Source organism: Cucurbita pepo, chromosome 5 (genome assembly GCF_057944985.1).
Source record: "Cucurbita pepo subsp. pepo isolate OVF chromosome 5, ASM5794498v1, whole genome shotgun sequence".
In the NCBI taxonomy this organism is placed as follows: Eukaryota; Viridiplantae; Streptophyta; class Magnoliopsida; order Cucurbitales; family Cucurbitaceae; genus Cucurbita; species Cucurbita pepo.
Window position 1 is genome coordinate 4,006,059 of NC_141802.1, and position 21,396 is coordinate 4,027,454.

General features: G+C 35.0%; 3 protein-coding genes across 4 annotated transcripts; all 3 read left to right on the top strand.

Moving 5' to 3' along the window:
- Nucleotides 1–2,833: 2,833 nt before the first annotated feature.
- Nucleotides 2,834–5,591, top strand: LOC111795512 (putative glycerol-3-phosphate transporter 1). The gene is made up of 3 exons (XM_023677984.2): nt 2,834–3,001; nt 3,516–4,572; nt 4,701–5,591. The coding sequence occupies exons 2-3, from the start codon at nt 3,570–3,572 to the stop codon at nt 5,258–5,260; spliced, it is 1,563 nt and encodes a 520-aa protein (XP_023533752.1). The 5' UTR covers nt 2,834–3,001; nt 3,516–3,569; the 3' UTR covers nt 5,261–5,591.
- Nucleotides 5,592–6,016: 425 nt separating this feature from the next.
- Nucleotides 6,017–7,145, top strand: POLD4 (polymerase delta 4). Its single transcript, XM_023676876.2, has 2 exons — nt 6,017–6,271; nt 6,836–7,145. The coding sequence occupies exons 1-2, from the start codon at nt 6,094–6,096 to the stop codon at nt 7,027–7,029; spliced, it is 372 nt and encodes a 123-aa protein (XP_023532644.2). The 5' UTR covers nt 6,017–6,093; the 3' UTR covers nt 7,030–7,145.
- Nucleotides 7,146–8,273: 1,128 nt separating this feature from the next.
- LOC111795484 (SNARE-interacting protein KEULE) lies at nt 8,274–21,019 on the top strand. Of its 2 annotated transcripts, none has more exons than XM_023677935.2 (21): nt 8,274–8,720; nt 9,710–9,768; nt 10,126–10,207; nt 11,220–11,298; nt 11,878–11,928; nt 12,021–12,117; nt 12,277–12,309; nt 12,708–12,833; nt 13,749–13,940; nt 14,044–14,127; nt 14,218–14,316; nt 14,389–14,465; nt 18,130–18,226; nt 18,560–18,685; nt 18,769–18,864; nt 19,019–19,141; nt 19,213–19,287; nt 19,935–20,125; nt 20,390–20,480; nt 20,565–20,654; nt 20,754–21,019. In XM_023677935.2, exons 1-21 carry the CDS (start codon nt 8,648–8,650, stop codon nt 20,805–20,807), a joined length of 1,995 nt encoding a protein of 664 aa, XP_023533703.2. In that variant the 5' UTR covers nt 8,274–8,647; the 3' UTR covers nt 20,808–21,019. The 2 variants fall into 2 exon arrangements, with proteins under 2 accessions (XP_023533703.2, XP_023533702.2); XM_023677934.2 differs by having other exon boundaries at nt 8,275–8,720; nt 19,210–19,287.
- The last annotated feature ends 377 nt before the right edge of the window (nt 21,020–21,396 follow it).

Consider the following 21,396-nt stretch of genomic DNA (forward strand, 5'->3'; position numbering starts at 1 on the left):
AAATTATACTTTAAGATTGTCCGAAAGTTTGACTTTCGTATGATTGACTTATTTGTCGGGTTAGAATAAGTGTCCCATAATCGTTGTTTTGTAACAAGTATATATATATATTTTTGTCGTATATTCTCCCATTTTTTAAAATAAAAATAAATAAAAAAAACACAAAACTCCTATATATATTAATAATAGTCGTACATCACAAGTTTATTTATTAAAAAAGAGCTAAAAAGTTATTGATATTATAAAATAAGCCACATTTTAATTTAATGTTTACGTGGAAGGCACCAAAATGGTTGTTAATTTATAAATCAAAGATATATGTCAAATTAATTTTATAATTAACAAATTCAATGAAATCTCTAGAAATTAATTACGTGTTTAAGTTTGAAATTGACATTTAATATCTCAATTAGATAATTAATTAGATAATTAATTTGTGAAGTCGCGAAACATGCTATTTTCAATTTTTTTTTTCAGAAAAACAAAATTTTATGTAAAGTATAAAAAATATATAATTAAAAATAAATTAATAATTTCAATGTCAACGTATAAATTTCAACTCGATAAAAATATATTCAGTATTTAATGTAATATAAGAAAATTATCTATAACAAATTAATCTTTTAAAAATTTCAACTATATTTTTATACATTAAAGTTTTTAAAATATTCTGAAATAAAAAATTGAATTATTAAATTATTATTTTTATAAATATTTTCCTCTTATTAGAAAGCATGAAAAATCAAGGATTTAATTTAAAATTTTATTTTTCATCCAAAATAAGGGATTAAATTATTTAAAATGAGGATAAGCACGAAAAATATTAAAAATTTATTAATTGTTTAAAATTCAACCAATAAAATACCTAAAGTCTAACAAAAGATCCAAATTCAAGATATTTTTTAAAAAATAATATTAAATAATTAGAGAAAAATTGGAGATTTTAGTAATTTATTAGGTAATTTTATTGAGTTTTGAAATTTATTAATTAATTTCCGACAAAAAGTAAAGCCGAAGAAAAGAAGGGAAGGCCAAAAGTGTAAATATATTGAAAGAGACGGGCAGTAGACAGGGAACGGGCAGCAGCCCGTAGCCTAGTGTTTTGACTTGGCATTCCATTTGCAAGTCCACGTGGCTTCCATGGCCAGCGTCACCAGCCGGAAGCTTATTAAGCACCAAGAGAAATTCCACGTCACCCAAAATCCCCGTGGACCCCATCGGCTAACAACTGAGGCGGATATTCCCCGACACGTCAGGAATTATTCCGTCCGCATATGCGATGGGAATATCCATTGCCGCCAGCTTCCTATTAATTAAACTGTTTGGACTTTTTCACATAGACCGTTATACCCCTCTTTAATTTTTTAATTCCCCCCTTCCCAATTACTTTGAATCTGGATTTTCCTTCCGTTGATTTGACCAAAATGCCCTCCACGACCGTCACGGGAAAGATCATAGGTGAAAATGGATATTATTAGGAAAGGATGGAATCGACGGTGGATTGGCTAACGATGGTGTGTACGGTAAGCATAGGAGCCGTCAGATTTGGTGCGGGCCCCACCAGCCTTCTATGTTACGTGACATCAGCATTAAGTTAATTTTAACATTTTCCAATTATAAATATTAAATTTATAAATATTTTTATTCTATCAAATACAAAATTCAATTTGTGCGATAAATAAATAAGTTCTTCTTCTTCTTTTTTTTTTTTTTAAGTTTAGAAATATATATATATATTTTTTTTAATATTAAATTTATAATTCTTTTTTTAAAGTTTAGAAATTATTTGGAAATGAAAATGAAATGCTGGGCAAAAGGGAGACTCCAAGCCAAATTACCATTTTAGGCAACAAAAATCCTTTTCATGAGCTTATCACTTTACCCTTTTTCGGGTCTAATTATAGTATATAGTTTTACATATATTTATGTGCATACAACAAACAAACTAATTTATTTATGTACGGACAAATTACATTATTTAAGTAAAAAATTAAAAAGAAAATTATTGTCGGACATTGGATGGTGTGCTAGTAACGACGCTCGGCCTTCAAGGAGAGTGGATTGTAAGGTCCCACATTAGTTGGAGAGATGAACGAAACATCTTTTTATAAGGGTGCGGAAACCTCTCTCTCCTTAACGGTCGAGTTTTAAAATCGTGAGACTGACGACAATACATAACGGGTCAATACAATGGATTTGGACTATTACAATTATCAACCATAATCCACGTGCTCGAACTTCACAAAAGCAGGTGACTAGTATCCAAACATGCAGTATAATCATTAACCAACATCACAAGGTATTGCAGTTATGGAAAGATATCTGAATCAAATATAGTATGGCAATGCATCCTTTAGAAAATCCTGATCAGATCTCAACATTAACTATCAGTATTGAACTCGTTTATAAAATATAGTTTTTAAAAATGATTTGAATCCAAATTTTCTTGTAAATTAAACGACTCATCCATTCGAACCCGGAATTAAATTTCACTAATCCTAGTAATTAGATATTAATACATCTCTTAATCATAATTTATTTGGAACAAAAAAAAAAAAAGAAAAATTTATAAATTAAAATTCCGTCAAAAAAGAATAAAAGGGAAGAATCAAGGACAGTCACTTTTTCTCTTTCCAGCCATTAATGCCAACAACATTTTCAGGGTCAATAAAAACTGCCAGGGGCATTTCCGTAAAATCTGTATCACTTTTAGCAAGAAATTCAAAATGGATACGCCAAGTTTGAAAAGACGATAAAAGGGTATTTGAGTAATTTCACTTGGATAACAGTGATCCCCATCTGTTTTTAAGAATCGTTTTCCGTTTCCATTTTCATTTCCATTTCCATATCCACAAGAGAAAGAGGAAAGAAAAAACTGAAGGAGCGACCTCGTTCGTTGAAGAAGAATCCTGTAAACCAGGCAGCTCAAATTTTTAGTGAGAGAAGTCGAGATTTCAGAAGCTTTGGCAATCCATCAGTTTTATTTTTCGCTTCTTAGCAGGTTTGCTTTTCTCTCAAGTCAATATGTTTTCTTCGTTTCTAATCTTCTTCTTCGATTTTTCTTGAGTATCTCTTGTTCAGCACGTAAGATTTTGATTCTCTCAAGTTCTCTCTTAAGTTCGAGGATCGTTCCTTCTGTTTTGTTGATTGAAACGTTGATTTTGTGGTTGTTGTTTGGATTTTTGGGGGTTATGTTGTAGAGTGAGTGGAAAATTCGATTTCGGACGACGATTTTGGTGAGATTGTTTTCATGATTTTGGTTTAATTGAAGTTGTTGTATGTCGTGTACGAATTTCGAAGGTTTGTGGAAACCACACGATGTTGAGAAATTAGTTTCTGAATACGATTTTCGTAAGAATTTCGTCGGTTCGATTTTGAGAAACTCTGGTTGATATTTGGGAAATTAGTTTTTGGATTTGATTATTATTTTAATTGAATTGTCGATTAAATCTGAATTCTCTGATCTTGTTCTTTTTCAACTGTTTCCTAATATAAGATTCTGTAATTTTCTGCAGATTGCACTTGTAGAGGAAATCAGTCTTGTTCTTCGTTTACCCTAAGAGTTGGCAATGGGGTTATTATCAGAATCCGAACGTGATGCAAGCCACAAGAAGCCGTATGGTATCAGATTTTTCGAGTGGATGAGGAAACGACCCCTTTCATTCAAGGCCCATCAAGCCATTGTTCTGCTTGTGACATTCTTGGCGTATGCCAACTACCATGCCTCTCGAAAAACTACAAGCATTATTAAGAGTGCTCTGGATCCCTTATCTCCTGATGTAGGCTTGAAGTTCAACCTATGGAAAACGAGCGGTTCGAGTACACCGGTTGAGAGTAGCCACCGTGCGTCGCTCGCTCGTGGTGGTTGGGCTCCATTTGACGCTGCAGAAGGGACATCTTTACTAGGTGAGCTTGACTTGGCTTTCCTAGGAGTATATGCTGGGGGAATGTACTTCTCTGGCCATTTGGGCGATAGGATGGATTTGAGGATATTTTTAACTTTGGGAATGTTGGGAACTGGCCTGTTTACTACGCTGTTTGGATTAGGATATTGGGCAAACATCCATGTCTTTTCTTACTATTTGATAGTTCAAATGCTTGCTGGTCTGTTTCAATCCACTGGCTGGCCTTCAGTTGTCGCGGTGGTCGGTAACTGGTTCGGAAAGAGTAAGAGGGGACTAATTATGGGTATATGGAATGCCCATACATCTGTTGGCAACATTTCTGGCTCCTTGGTTGCATCTGCCTTGTTGAGCTATGGTTGGGGTTGGTCAATGGTTGCCCCCGGTCTGATCATTGCGTTCTCGGGTTTGGTCGTTTTTCTGTTTCTTCCTGTGCATCCTGAATCTGTTGGAATTGATAAAGAAGGAGATGATTTGGGCTCTCCCAAGAAAAGTGGGGAGGGAATTACAGAACCTCTACTGAAATCGGCGTCGGAGACGGAGAAGGCCATCGGTTTTCTGGAAGCGTGGAGAATTCCCGGTGTTGCACCTTTTGCATTTTGCCTGTTCTTTGCCAAATTGGTGGCTTATACATTCCTCTACTGGCTCCCTTTCTACATTAGCCACACAGGTAGAGCTGCATTTCTGTTTCTTGTGTGCTTATTTGGTTCATGATCTCTCATATTTGAAATGGCAAGCATTGTTATCTTACTTGACATACAACTACGACTAACTAATTTGTGGTTAATGCTCTTGCAGTTATCGACGGGGAATATTTGTCGAGTACAACAGCAGGAAACCTTTCGACATTGTTCGATATCGGAGGGGTTGTAGGAGGAATTTTAGCTGGTCATATTTCTGATCGCTTAGGTGCTAGAGCCATAACAGCTGCAAGTTTCATGTACTGTGCCATTCCTGCTCTCTACTGCTACCGAAGCTATGGTCACATCTCCATAGCTATGAATAGTGGTCTCATGTTCATCACTGGCATGTTTGTCAATGGGCCATATGCTCTCATAACAACAGCCGTCTCTGCTGATTTAGGAACGCACAGTTCATTGAATGGGAATTCTCGGGCACTTGCAACTGTGACTGCGATTATTGATGGGACTGGCTCGGTTGGCGCTGCGATCGGACCCTTGCTAACGGGATATTTATCAGCTAAAAGCTGGAGTTCAGTGTTCGTAATGCTGATGGTCTCAGCGCTAATAGCGGGGCTGTTTTTGACAAGGCTCGTTATAGCTGAGGTGACTTCAAAGATCGAGGAGTCGAACTCGAGAGGAAGGATTCCATCCAGGAACCCGGTACTCGAAGTGTGAGATTATACAATAAGGAAAACACATCAACAATGTTAGGTCCCATTGTATTTAGCCCGTGCTTGGTTCATAAAACGGTTTTGAACATTGGCATCAGAACCGTGGTCGTTAAGGATTTTCCCTTCTTTTTTCGAGGGTGCTCGGGGGCGAAGAAGATCTCCTCCAAAGTGTGATTCATCCAAGGAGATGATTTTGTTGCAACTTCTCCATGAACGATTGCATTTGTGGTAGAAAGTTGAGCTTTGAAAACAACAGGAAATTTAAGGATGTAAAAATGTATGGTAGTAGATACTACTCATGGTCTGAATTTATTAAAGGAAAAAAAAAAAAAAAAGGACAAATTATATTAAAATATATGTTATTTTAATGCGTACTATTATTTCACCATTAAAATTTGACAATAAAAATTTTAAATTTAAATTTCAAAAATATTTGAAAATAGAATTTAATAATATCCCAACATTATGAACAAAACTATATATTTAATTAAAAAAATCCGTATATTATTATATTTTTAAGCCTATTTCAATCTTAAATGGAAATTAAGAAAATAAAGTCAATGAGAAAAATAAAGGAGACTTTTTTGGGGCATAATTTTTGTGCAATATTTAAAAGGAAATAAAGCATTAAAATTCAAGAAAATAGAATTTAAACCATATTATATATATATATATATAAATGTATTTTTGAAAAAAATATTAATGGGCCGAAGCTCGATCGGGCGCCCGGCCCAGATAACATTAGGGTCCATTTAAAGAGAAAGGTGCGATTGAATCGACGCTTCAAGAACAAATTCAAATTTTGAAAATCGATCAGAGAGAGTGAGAGGAAGAAAAATGGCATCGGCTCGAGGAGGGATGAAAGATTTCTACAAGCAAAGGAAGAACAGTGGAGTCTCTAAGGTTTCAAAGCCCTCTTCTAGAAAAACCAAATCTCGGGCCAGCTCTGCAACTTTGGACTCCGATGGCGTTCAACAGGCGGCTCTTATTTCTCACGGTTCCGTCGATCTCCGAGGTACAATCTCTCTCTCTCTATTCTTTTGTTTTCTTCATTGGGTTTCTTGAAAGTTTGATTACGGTTCTAGACTTTGTGTTTTGTGATTCTGAAGCATTAAGCATATTGCATTCGAGAAGCTTTTGGATTTCGATTACATTACAATTAAGTTATTCAATAGTCGAATTAAAGATTCTCGATGTTTAGTTCACTCGATGTTTCGGCTGAAGTATTATCGAATTTATATGTTTAGCCTTATGCTTCGTGATTATGAAGGATTAGGCATGCTGCAGTCTAGAAGTTGTTGGGTGTTACTTAGGTATTTGGTTCTTTTAATTTTCGACTGTGAAATTGAATTAATATGTTTAGACTCCTGCTTCATGGTTATGAAAAGGATTTAGCATGAGTTGCTATTAATTTCTGTCATAGTTGTATTATGGACGCCTAAAGTTCGGATTTTTTAAACCTTTCGCTGCAATTCTGTCACATGACTGATGCTTTTGGAAGTCTGATATGGGGCTATATTGGCTGGATATTTATGTACCTTGTGCTTCATCAATTTTTATGAACTTCATTTTGTTTTAGATGATTATGGTGAGTCTGAGAATATACTGAGGCAATTTGACATGAACATGGCCTATGGACCTTGCCTTGGAATGACAAGAATGGAACGATGGGAGCTTGCCCGTAAGCTTGGTTTGAACCCTCCAAAAGAAATTGAGACACTCTTAAAGGGTGGGAAAGTGCAGTTAGAGTGCTTGTGGGCTTCCCGAATCTAAAGACTGCCCTGTTAGCTATGTTATTTTCGGTTAATGTATGAAGTTTGTGCTGTGCTTTTGGACAAAATGTTCAGCCTCTGGCTGAAATCATAAAGTGCTCTTGTATTCTTTTTTTCCTTTGTCATGTTTCTAAAAGAAATCTGTCTACCTTGTAGCATTTAAAATCTTTGTCAATGTCATAATGGTGGTAGGGACAGGAATAAAGCAAACAAGGTAGGGACGGGGAACCCCTTTAGTTCATTAAAGTCGGGTGACATATTACCGTTGACCTCATACCTCACACCTGATTTCCTCTCCCTATTGGTCTCACAATCTCATTGCCCCTTCTCGATCCCTTAGAAGGGTGGATACTCTTGTAGGTAGGAACAACTTCACTTTCGGTGTTTGGTGCTCCCTTCGAACTGATATTACCTCATAAGTTCGGTAAAGCTGCTAGTGCGAACCGTGCACACTGAAAAAAAAGAAGAAAATTAGAGTACTTTGGGAATTATAGATTTGTGCTTGTAGGCTAGAGTAAATATTGTTGGATGATGGAGAGCTGGCTTGGTATGAGGCCTTTTATGGAGAGTCGTGTTTGTCTAACAAATATCACTCTAAAAAATTGGTTGAGGGTATTATTATTATTATTATTATTATTATTTTTTGGAAGAATGGGTGTATTTTTGTAATAATTTATTAAGTTTAGAAATATCTTTTTTATAATTTAGTTTAGTTTTAATATCCAAATTATCAAGTTTTGAATATTAGTTTAAGAAATGACCAATTAATTATATTTAATACATGTGTATTTTTAATTTTTTTTTTTTGATTATATGAAATATCTATTGCATTTAATATTCAAAATTTAAAAATTTATTAGACATTTTGTACCGATAAATTGGTAACATAGTAAATAAATAATAATTAAAAATACTTGAAATTAGAAAATAAATAATTTCACACGGACTCTTCTAAAAATATTCAAATTATTATAAAAAAATGGAATTTTCCGACCAACATATATCGAGTTCACATCAATTCACGTTAATTGTTATACTTATATATATTTGATGGATGGAATATTAAATTTACATAAAAGTTGAAATTTGATTAAATTACAATTAATCTATCCTTATAAATAAAATGTTATAAATGGTTTATACACTAAATTAAAACTTTCTAAAAATTAATTTCTTGGTTTTGCCAATCAATTTCTTAATGAAGAAGATAATTTTGTTGGGCAAAATGGTCATTAGGAGGCTACGTGGCGGACGGAGGAGTCCAACATCTATGGAGGTGGTCGAGAATTGCGGTCCATTTTCGTTGCCTTTTCGTCGCGGGCTCCGAGTCGGAAGAATAGCGCCTGCTAATTCATCCTTCACGACGAGTCAAAACCCGTCAGCCTAAACTCAGACCATCAATTTCTTCCCCCGCGCCCGTAATTCAATATAATTGATCCCCCCCTTTTTACTTTCTGGGTGATTGATTTTTTCAGGATCATCTCTGCGTGGAACTGAATCTTCTTTGTCCTTCTCTCCGATCTTCTCTTTTTTCCTCCCGGAACTTCCACAATTCGTAAACGATCTCTGTTTTTCTGGTGAAACCAAGCGATCAGAAGGAGGAATTCTTGGCCCTTACCATGTCGTTCTCTGATTCTGATTCATCTTCTCAATGTGGTGATCACAAAAGTTTCAAGCAAATCAGCCGCGAGCGTGAGTCTCATATCTCTCCTTTGCGCTTGTTTTATTTTTTTTTCCCTCCCATTTTAAATTGTTCTTGATTGAATCATCCCACTTCTGGCTGATAACCATTGAATTAATCCTCCAATTTGGTTTTTGTCTTCTAGAATCTTGAATAATTCAATCGCAGACTGAAATGGCAGGTTATTCTAAACTTAATTTTTTCCGGGAGAGGTTGTCGTGTTGTAACTGGTAGTTGAATTCAGATGATAAGAGATTTTATTTCCATATTTTTTGTTTTTTGGATGTCTCTACCAATTTATAAGCCCAATTTGAGGTTTTGTTTATGATTGTTAGAACTTGCTTTAACTTACGAGTGGATTTGGGGAATGGGTTTCCTTTTTTCACATTTGATATTACGATAAGAGGAACCATAAAATGTCCCTATGTTCCCACTGGCCCAAGGTGGTTAATGGTTTGGAAGAAATCCTTCTAAAGCTTAATTGTAAATTGAACTAAAATTTGTAATGTCTTCACGCATAAATCGAATGTGCTGAAAACATACACTCAGTTCAGGGTTGGCATGCATCCGGGCATTGATAAGCATGAAGCTGCTAGATGTGAACGTGTTAGTGAAGACGGATTACCATATCCTGTACGACATATCAAATAATTACTAATTTTCATATTAACCACTACACTTTCTTCTTTTGGGTTTTGGTAAGTCCACGGTTTTGTACACCTCAAAACACTTTAGTTCCTGGTGAGATGGAATATGAATTTGTTGGTTGCTTTAGAGGGGCTCTTAAAACATTCCTTTAGTTTACTTGCATCCTAGCAAATTTTCATTTTTCTTTATGATATCAAACAAAATTTTCATCATTATAAACTTTTCATGTTTTTATCATATTGCATATTACAGAAGATTGACCTTAGATCTTTAAACTTCCTAGATGACCAGTGTATTGTATTGTGGCACCTAATAAACCAATTTACTTATATCCATTTAAATTCGCCTTTAGGATTGCTGCATGAAATGCTTCGGTCAGCCAAAACAGGGGATTCGAAATCAACCTGGAAGGTATGTCATATTCATAACCATTTTCATTTAAACAAATTACTTTTGAACCTATTTGTTACTCATTTTCATTCTTTAAACAAATATGATTCCTATGTGGCTTTAAATTTGCAAATCTGATGTAGCAGTTTGCTTTTTTACATGCAATTTGTTGAATGGATACTTGGAAAACAAAGGGAATTTACTATTTGGAGTTTGTGGAAGTTCTCTGTGTGCATCTTCCTCTAGTGAAAAAATCTGCTGAGTTATTCATTTTTCGTTTTCTTTTGAACCAGGAAGAATCATTTGTTTTCTTTTTGTTTGGTTTACTACATCACATTCCCTTTTAGATTTCTTGGTGTCTGGATCTGTTGTTCACAGGTTCTCATCATGGACAAACTTACCGTCAAGATAATGTCATACGCATGCAAGATGGCTGATATCACAGATGAAGGTGTTTCATGTAAGAAACACAAGCAAGTTCTCTAATACATATTACACCAATTATTCTAGATACTGTCTTCTGTGATTCGTTCTTGATGTGTTGTGTAGACAGTATATTGCATATTTCATGATATTATATGGTTCCATTTACTGCAAGAAGTTAAAGAAAAAGAAAGAAGGAAAAAAAAAAACTGGCTCCTGGCAGAGGTGGTTTGCAACTCTGGAAGTGAAAATTCCAGATTATTTCCTAATGCACCAATTTTCATTGGTTGACTTTGTATTGATTTTTGTTAATGATAAAACCAAGTTTTCATGGAGAAAAATGAAATAATATACACGGATGTACAAAAAAGAATGCCACAGAATGAGTCTCGAAATTTCAGACTTCAATCCAAAATATTAAGACCTCATTAATTTTTTTTTTTTTTTTTTTAAAAAAAAAAAGTGGAGAGGCACCCTTACTTGAATAAGATCTATTTTGTAGGTTGTACAACTGTGCCTTTGAGTATCTAAAAAATTACAAAATAGTGTTGAGTTCTAAAAAATTACAAAAAAGTGGAGGGACAGATGCTCACAACAAGACTTATAACTTCCAAGATTCCTAACCTCGTTTGTGGCCCCTCCCATACCTAAAAATATTACTAGCCATAACCTCAAAAACACACACAAAAAAAAAAAAAAAAAAAAAAAAAAAAAAGAATACAAGCCTGTCAAAGAACTCTTGTTTTCTGAATATAACACAATATGCTGATGTTGAAACACAATGATGTGAATCCCTAAGTTAAATTAGTAGGAAATACATATATCTGAGGTAACGATTTGTATTATTTAGTTGATCCATCCATAACTAAAAGCTATTTATATGTGTATATTATCTGAAGCAGAAACCAAGAAGAATTTAAACCTTTTTGTTAGCTGTTGGGATTGTGGTAAATTACGAAAGAAATTCTTTCTGGTACCTAGATATATTCTTCATTTGGAATTTATAGTTTTTGGGCTTTGAAAATATATGGATTGTTTTGGTGTTGCAGTGGTAGAAGACATATACAGACGAAGGCAGCCACTGCCGTCCATGGATGCTATCTATTTCCTTCAGCCTTCTCGAGAGAAGTAATATATGTACATTTTTATGTGATTTATACAATTCCATCTAATAGTTTCATATAATTTTAAGCTCTAAGACCATAGTTTGTCTTTATCTTTTACTTTGCTAGATTTGAATGCAATGCATTTTTTTTTTATGATTGATTAGATTTTTTATTTGGCCTTCTGCATTTAGAGTTCTTCTTTTCTATCTTTGATGGTTATGACTTGAATGTTAATCTCATTCCGATCTTGTCTTAATTTATGTCTATTGCACTTATATTGCATAAATTGAGGTAGAAAAAAAAAAAAAAAAAAAAAAAGGCTTCTATTACATTTATCAAATGTAATGAAACAGAGCATTTTATTTATTTCATACTTGTAGATACATAAAATAAACCCCCTCAAGTAGAGGATATTTTTCTAACCTTCTAGGCTGGATCCTTCTTCCTTTGCTTTTTGTCACAATATCTTACATCTCTTATCAATCAACCGGGAATGGTGTAGATTTAGGTTTTTTTTTTTTTTTTTTTTTTTTTTTAATCTTAGATTGATGGTATAAATTGGAGCTAAATTCTTCATTCTCTCTCTCTTTTAAAAATGCAGTGTTGTCATGTTCCTGGCAGACATGTCAGGGAGATCTCCTTTATACCGGAAGTATTTATACCCATCTCCCAGTTATTTAATGCTTCTAGTTGAGCATTTTTGTGCAATAGTTGTTGAATCTATTTTCTTTTGCATCCTTGAAGGGCATTTGTCTTCTTCAGTTCACCTATATCAAGGGAATTAGTCACACAAATCAAGAGAGATTCAACTGTTTTACCTCGCATAGCTGCCCTAAAAGAGGTTACTGATCTCCAGGCCAAGACTGAAGTTTCTGTTTGATTTCTTTTCATTGCAGTCTGTTGGTTTAGATTATAATTCAGCTAGTTCGTTTTTTTTTCTTTAATTGTTAGATAAAAATGATCATTAACTTTTCACCTTCCTTTTCATGTCATCATGCAGATGAATTTGGAGTACTTTGCCATAGACAGCCAGGTACATCTAAGCCTACTTGATCAATGCGGGTGTATGATCAATAATTTAATTATTTGTAGCTCTCATATTTTATTCTTTAGAAATTTTGTGACGATATTTTAGTTTGATATTTTTTTCTTCTAAAAAAGAATGATTTTATGACTTCTACTCAATAATCCTTTACGGAGATTACTTCATTTTCCAACATTTGTTCATACTGAAATAATAAATTTGTTCTTAGCCGAGAAGGTATTATTTTGAATTTGAAGGATGGTTTTTCATCGAGGGGGTAACATGGACATTTATATCTTGAACTGTATATTGTGATTTTAAATTCGTTCCTGCACTACTGTTATATCAAGTTTGTGTTCTATAAACTAGTTATACTCATATATTAGTCAATAATCTTACATTTCCAGGGTTTTATCACCAACAGCGAGAAAGCTCTGGAGGAACTTTTTTGTGATGACGAGAGTTCTCAAAAAGGTGCAGCATGTCTGAATGAGACGGCTATCCGCATTGGCACAGTTTTTGCATCATTAAGGGTATTGTTTGTGCTTAAAGGCAAAAGGCATCCTTGATTATGTCATGTTTGGTTTAGTAGGGGTAATGTTTTTAGTGCTTTTTTGGGGGGAGGGATGAAACGGATTCCATTGATCAATAAAATTACAAAGGCTACTGGAAGGTAATGGGTAACAAACAGAAGTCCACATTGGTTATTTTCACGGAACTAATTGAATGATTCCAATAATGTATAAAGAGAGAAGCCCTGGAAGAACCTAGAAAAAGTGACTAGGTCCCAAACTACTTCGCCAAGACGGTCTAATTTCTCCATCATACCTAACCAAAATGGTAAAGTTACCCTCAGGCCAGAAGGCCCATATAAAGCTAAACTGAAGAGATCAAAATGCTTCGACCAAAGCCATTTAGTGAACTGACACTCAAGAAAAAATATGGAAGGCCAATTTCTCTTTTCTCCTACAGAGGACATGATAATGTTATTAGCATTGAAGCCTTTGAGAAAAAACGGACCAAAAGAAACTTTACACTTCCTCCAGATTGTTTCGGCCCTTCTTTAGAATGAAGATGAGAAGCAGATTGGATTGGATGACTCTTGGCTATTTGTTGGAAGGCGGAAACAGGACAATAGGAATATTTTCTATGAATCCAGTTTGCTTCCTGGACGACCACTTATCCAACATATGTTTCTTGTGTATAGTTGACAGTCTCTCCTTGGCCTTTTTCTTTTCTATCTTGAGTTCCTTTTCCTTTTTAATTTTTTTGATTACTTTCGTTTCTTAAATATGATAGGAGTATGAGGCATAAGCCTCGAGGCAAAAATGTACTGCTTTTCATTGAGACTCCTCAAGGCTTAAGCTTGAAGCACCTTCTTAGACTGTATTTTTTTGGTGTTGCAATTATGTTAGGTGTCAGATCTTCCTAACCTTTTCCTTCTTCAGGAATTTCCTTCTGTTCGGTACCAAGCTGCCAAGTCCCTTGATGCAACTACAATGACGACTTTCCGTGACCTCATTCCTACAAAAGTTGCTGCTGGTGTCTATGACTATATTACAAACTATAAGAAAACGATCCCCAATTTTCCTCAGTCAGAAACGTGTGAGCTGCTGATTCTTGATCGCTCCGTAGATCAGGTATACATATATAGTTTGGCTATTTTAACGTATAAAACACGTGATTTTAGCATCATTTTTTCTTGTGGGTTTGGTATGTGATGAGGATGTTCCACCCCCCCAGATTGCTCCTGTTATGCATGAATGGACATATGATGCAATGTGCCGTGATTTGCTAAGCATGGAGGGGAATAAATATGTTCACGAGGTAAGTTCTAGCATTCTGTTAGTTCTTTATTTGCTTCTGGGCTTTATTTTTTTTAAGGCTCTTTGTTGATTAAGATATTTTACTGTTCAGATTCCAAGCAAAGTTGGAGGTCCACCAGAGAAGAAAGAGGTCCTCTTGGAGGACCACGATCCAGTTTGGCTTGAGCTTCGCCATGCACACATTGCAGATGTATGCCCTGTGCTTATTGAATTCTTTTGAACATTATTCTCTGTTTTCTTCTGTCATAAATGAATTTTTCAGGCAAGTGTGCGGTTGCATGAGAAGATGGCCCACTTTGTATCTAAGAATAAAGCTGCACAAATGCATCAAGTTTCGAGGTTAGCGCTGTTGTGTTTGCTTTCTTTTGGGATGCTTCATGGTATTAATATGAATGTGTACTTGGGAATCATGTATTCAAGCGTCACTCTAATGGATATTGAACCACCTAAATACCAGAACCGTTCTTTGTTAGGAAACATTTTTCATATATCTACCTAAGGTTCAGATGGCTCCCTTCTAGTATTGATTACTGGGGTCAACGTTATCCTGGATGCTGTAGGGATAGGTGAAGTATTTGAGAAGATTTTTTTCTCTTGGTGATGTGGGATGCTCTGCTTCCATCGTATGCTTTCCTCATTGTTTTACTAGAACTTTCATCTTTCCATCCATCAGACTGCCGATGATCGGATGCTTAATCTGTTCAATTAGATTTCCATATACACATAATTTGTTAGGACTTCGGGATGCAAATTTTCCTCTTTTGTTTGTTGTTGTCAAAGAGATTTCCTCATCTTTCTTTTAGTTGTGGGTTAGAAAGACTGTTTGGGGAGGAAGAGGGGCATATAGTGTCGTGTGCTCCGTGGGAAATGCATCTGTCCTGATGAGTTTGCATCTGAATTCTTTAAAGCCAACTGGAATCTCTGTGAGAGTGGATGTTCGGGAGGTGCTAGATAAATTTTATGAAAACAAATCTTGCATGCGTTACACTTGCAAAAGTTACATTATTCTTATTCTCGAGAAAGAATGATGTGAAAAGTTGGGGATTTTCTGTTACTAGTTTAAACAGAAATTATCAATCATGGCCCACTAGAATGCAGCTAGTCTTGGACAGCATGTCCAAAAACCTAGGGCATTCAACGAAGGCAGACAAGTTGTAGTCTTAGATAATACAACTAGGACAATATCGAGATTTAATTCTGCTCATTCTATAGCTTGGTTATCTTTTTTTCTTTTTTTTTTTTTTTAACTTTTTTTTAATAAAAGACAATTTCATTGATGATTGAAATTTACAAGAGGGATGTATAATCCATGATGTTTATAAAAGACCTTCCCAATTTGCAATGAGGGAGGTATAACTATAGGAAGTAAAAATATTAGATAATTTAGCTTGGTTATCCTTTTAAGTTCCTACTAAGTTTTTGGTCCTAGAAATTGTTGACATCATTCCTTGTTTCTTTGATGGTGGCTCATTTGTTATAAGAGAGTCTATACAAAAGTGGATACGCAGGGCTAACGTGGTGTTTTCAGTCTATGGTTAGTCTAGAATGATGTGCTTCCTTCATCACCCACCCCATGACAAATTCGGTTGGTGATTAGGTTTTAGTGTTTTTTTATGTACTTCCATGGTCCCTTTGTAGAAAATGTAGAGGGTCGATTTGTACATGATGTAGAAGTATATTTAGCCTTTAAAGTTTTCTCCACAAGGCATTTCCTTTGTGATGATATCTTCCTATCCATTTTAGGATGATTGCTTTGTTCTTCTCCTTTATAAAAAATAGGTGAAGTCCTCCCTTGTGTGTTGGGAGGTTTATGATATTCCATCGGACAAAATATGACCCATCTTTCCACTTTCTAAATAATCGTAGCTACTTTTTGTGGCATTTCCAATAGAGACGTGTAGTAAGTGGGGAGGTTGGATAGTGTGACTTGTATTAAGGTGAGCCTTCCACCTTTGGAAGTATAACATGATGGCCATGTTGACGACCTTCTTTTTATTTTTCAATAATAGTTTCCCTAAGGAAAAAGATTTATGGTTTCCCTTTAAGGGTAATGGTAGGTACATATTCGGTCATTCACCCTTTTTACAAGAGTATCTGTTGGCGAAGTGTTTGATCATCCTTGTGCTAACATTGATGCCCATAATCTCTGTTTTTTAGAGATTGATATTTTGTAAGAGAATCTTTCGAAGGATTTTAACGTCTTGATCATATTTTTACGGAAGAAGTTGTTTCTTTTTTAAAAAAATAGGAGGTAAAATTTGAAGCTTCATGGGGCTAAGGTTGGGACCCCCCTAGTCTCCTTTCCTACTTTTGGTGTTTGCTATTGTTTTGAGTAAAATCCTCCTTTATTTTTGTATTAGGAACCTTTTTAAGCTTTTCCAATTGGGATTAATGGAATTTAGCTCGCCTATTTCCTGTATATTAATAATTACCCATAGTATTCTTCTCCCGTTATCAAGATGAATTTCCAATGTTTTACATTCTCGGTCTTGTAGAAAGTGAAGCCATAGACATAAATTTCTACGAAAGCTTTTGCGGGAATTAATTTAGAAGTTTTGATGAGGCCACTTGGTAGCTATTAGAAAGTAAAGGCGTGAAGACAAATTTCTATGAGAGCTTTATTGCCGGAATCAATTTATAACGTTTGATGAGGCTGCTCAGTACCTACCCACTTTTGGTTTTCTGCTGCTCAATGACATCCCCTAGTGGAAGACGTGGAGGACAAGTTACATAAGTGAAGGAAGTCTATGTTTCTAAATTGAGATTGCCTTTTATCCATCAAAATCTCTTTTCTAAAGTTATACCACATTGCCAAAAGCCAAAGTGACAGGATGGAGATAATAAAAGCGGAACTTTTAACTAAAGAAGAAACTTCAATGAGAGGGAGATTGCAAGGTGTTTCTTGAGCTTGGCGGTTATCAGCTATATCAGACTTTTAAATACCCAAGAAGGAGAATATGGAAGATTGACAAAGCAGGGGATGTCTAATCTTATGTTAATCCATGTTCAAAATTGTGCTAGATCAGCCTGAAACTTTGTCGAATCAACTTGCTCTTTCGATGTTAGATTCTCCTTTTGGAAACTCTCACTGTAAAACTAACTTGGTGGAGAGCCTTGGTGATTAGAACTTTCGATGTTTAGGGAGAGTTCTGCAAGCCCTTGGATTCAAACTTCCTGATGGAAAGTTCAATAAAATGGAAATCAAGTTGGTAATGGAGCATGTGACATCTTGTTGAGGAGGATGTTGATTAATGGGATGCAGCACCACCAATACAATTGATATATAAAGAAAAAACCACCGATAGAATTAATATATAAAGAAAAAAACCTTGGTGGATTGAATCGAACAGAAAAACTTCATTTTTTATTTTTTTATTTTGTAAGATCTCTTTCTTGGGTGCAATGACACAAGAAAGCTCACTTGCTTGTAAACGCTAAGCTGGACTTAAAAATCTATTATTTCTGTTTCTGAGAATTCAATTTGAACGATAGTCTGAAGGTCTTCAAGAGTGGTTCCTTGATATTGTCACTGGTCGCAAATAAAAAAACCAAGGTCAAGGTTTAATGATGGATCGTGATGGTTGGTGCTATGGTTTGACAAGTGTGGGTATAAAGTAATTGGTGCAATTTTGAAGATTTTTTCCTTCATGATGTCTTACTTACAAATTTAGCTCTCAGGGTTTCAATGATGGGACATTTTGACTAATCTATTTTGTAAACATATTTTCATATTATTGGGTTTAGGGGAAGGAGGCCTTATTTGCCTCTTTTCTAAACAAAATTTTGCTTGCCCTTTAAACAATTTCCTTTCTCATAAAAAATAAAAAATAAAAAATAGTGAATTCCTTTTCTTTATCAAACTCTGGTTCTTTTATTCTATTGACCAAGCATCAGTACCTGTGCGAGCTTTTCCTGTGGTCTGTTAGATGATATTGGGTTTCGTAAGAAGCCTACTTTACAATGATGTCGCTTTTCTGACCTAATACTTTCTGATGTGCTGTAGAAGTACTAGTGAACTCTCCACACGGGATCTGCAAAAGATGGTTCAGGCATTGCCGCAATATAGTGAACAAATTGACAAGCTCTCCCTTCATGTGGAGGTTAGTTTCTTGTAGACAAACGAAATGTTGTATGTTACTTTTCTTCTCCCTAGAGCAAAAAATGTTAGCTTATAAATGGAGGAGAGAAGAATATATATGTCTATATCTATCTGTCTGTCTGTCTGTATATATATATAATTCAATCAGGTTTGATTTTGTATTGTGGTTGAGAACTGTGCTGCGTGAAGCAACCTTAGAAACTGGCAAAATGTTCCAGAAAGGTGCAAAAGGAATCTTCGTTCCTTTTTTGCTCAGCAATATGTTCAATATCTAGAAGAGTTGGAAATAACTCTGAAGATTTCTTAGGAACTGACTTTGAGTTTATTAATTCAGATTGCAGTAAAACTAAACAAGATAATCAAGGATGAGGGGCTAAGAGAACTAGGGCAACTTGAGCAGGACCTTGTTTTCGGAGATGCAGGAACAAAAGATGTAATAAAATTTTTGACAACGAACGAGGTGATTACTGAAATTATATTGATGTTCTTAAGTACATGTCATTTGAGTTATGAACATGAAACCTACATTAAACGTTTTTGCAGGATGTAAGTCGCGAAAATAAGTTGCGGTTATTGATGATTCTTGCAGCCATTTATCCTGAGAAATTTGAGGGTGAGAAAGGTCTAAATTTAATGAAGGTTAGTACCCCACCCCAAGAAGGAAAAGACAACCTTTTGACCAACCAGCTCTTTGATTAATTAATTTATTTATCTTTTTTACAAGATTGCATAGTGAAGATATTTCCGTTTATTTTTCGTACTTTGCATGTTGATGAAGTTTAACACTTGACAGTTAGCAAAACTACCACCAGATGATATGAATGCTGTTACCAACATGAGATTACTTGGTGGTGCCGCACCTGATAGCAAAAAAGGCTCATTAGGGTCATTTTCTTTGAAGTTTGATATTCATAAGGTAAAAGTGTTTATCTTTTAGCTCCTTGAATTTATTTGTTCAATGCCTGACAATACTTTTGTTATCAGAAGAAGCGTGCAGTTAGGAAACAACTAAAGGGTGAAGAAGAAACATGGCAATTATCGCGGTTTTATCCCATAATAGAGGTAAAACCATGGTCAAACTTATTTGTTCAATCTATATATGCACTTCTTAATAGGTTTTTTTAGTAAGATATGACTGGACGGCCTTTATACAGAAGCGGGCTTGATTATATTGTTATTGAAATTTTCATTTTTGCTCTAATCTATCAGCTTGATGTGGTAGGTATTAAACATGATATTATAGTAGGTCTTGATTTCAAATTCGAATTTCGAGAATGTTGTTTTGATATTAATCCAAAGCCCTTTGTACTATTCTTTCATTTTTTCTCAATGAAAGGTTAGTTTTTCCATAAAAAAAAAAAAGAACCACTCATGAAGAAGTGTTTAGAATATACTACAAAAAGAATCTTCCCCATCAACTATCCCATTAAGCGTTTATGTGTAGTGGTGATTTAACATGTGCTGGTAATGTATGACACGGAGAATGCCTTTTCAGGCTGCCATGCTCTTTTGATGGCTTCACAATTAAAAGAACATTGCATTCTTGTTGGACTGTAAATCTGAAATTCAATATAGTCAGGTTGACACATAACATACACTTGTGGTCATAGTTAGTGTGATCATTTTATGGGGATGGCTTTTGAGGTATTTACCTTTCTTGAAATCTATACAAAACCACAATGTCATTATTGTCCCAAACTATTTTTTAGGAACTAGTTGAAAAACTTAGCAAAGGTGAACTATCCAAGGAGGATTATCCATGTCTAAATGACCCCAGTCAAACTTACCATGGACCGTCTCATACAGCAGCAGTTCAGCAACTTCCATCTGCTCATTCAATGAGATCAAGACGGACTCCCACATGGGCCCGACCTCGTAATTCTGATGATGGATACTCAAGGTGCTTTATTTATATGTTTATTTTCATTTTTGTTTTTTTAAGTGTGGGTTGTGCTCGTTGAGAAGGCACTTACATTTTTGTGGTTCATTTGATACACGCTTGATGCCTTTCTAATTTTCATTATTGAACCATTGATTCATGGTTTACTTGGAAACTAATAAGATATTGAGATCTGAACCTGCAACAATCTTGGAGATCATCAGAATTTCTTTCTCGCTTTTTCTTTATGCATGGTTGCAAGTTTAACAATCTCTTTCTGGACAGCGATTCGGTACTGAGGCATGCATCTAGTGATTTTAAGAAGATGGGCCAACGTATCTTTGTATTTATTGTAGGTGGAGCAACTAGGTCTGAGGTATGTTTTGTTCTTAATATAATTTGAACAGGTCTCTTCAGTTACCCATCTGGATAGATTAATGATATCTTTTTTAACTTGCAGCTTAGAGTTTGTCACAAGCTTACATCGAAATTGAAGAGAGAAGTAGTTTTAGGTTCAACAAGTATTGATGATCCTCCACAATTTATTACGGTATTTAGCATCAACCTTCTATATTCGAATTTGCCTTTGTTTTCTGCCATTCATGTGACACCCATTATTGTTCATCAATATTGTATTTAACTGGTACAGAAGCTTAAGATGTTGACTGCACAAGAGCTCTCATTGGATGATCTCCAGATATGATTGGCAGCAGCCCAGTGTGCTCTTGCTATGATGAATGATGCTCTTAAGCGCTTTGCAATGGGTTTGTTGGTCGATTTTTTGATTTTGGCTCTTTCAGCTTTTAGTCTTATTGCTAGTTGTTTCATGATTTTGTGATGAACTATTAGCAGTAAAAAGCTGTCCATATTGCATAATGTAACATTTCTGAATATAAAAAATAGGATTGAAACTAAGTCTTGCCATTAATACATATATATATATCTCCTCAAAACCTCTTTAAAATGAAGGAAAATTAATGGCAATCCATAAAAATTGGTGAGCAAAGAGATTAAAAGAAATTGTTTACACATTGTGGATGGATGATTATATCTTTAGCTTGATCAACGAAGTGTGTCAAAAGTTATACAATTCATGTGGATCGATTGTTGTGGGTAGAAGAACCGTTGCATCTCAAAACATTCAAGGCGATAGCAAAGGCAGACATAGCAAAGGAAGGCGAAACCTCGTCAACGATTGACAACCAAATTTACGAATATGGTAAAGATGTTGTTGCAGAGTATAAATGTACATATCAACAAGTCAAAATTTCAAATCTAAAGAAGCCCCAACA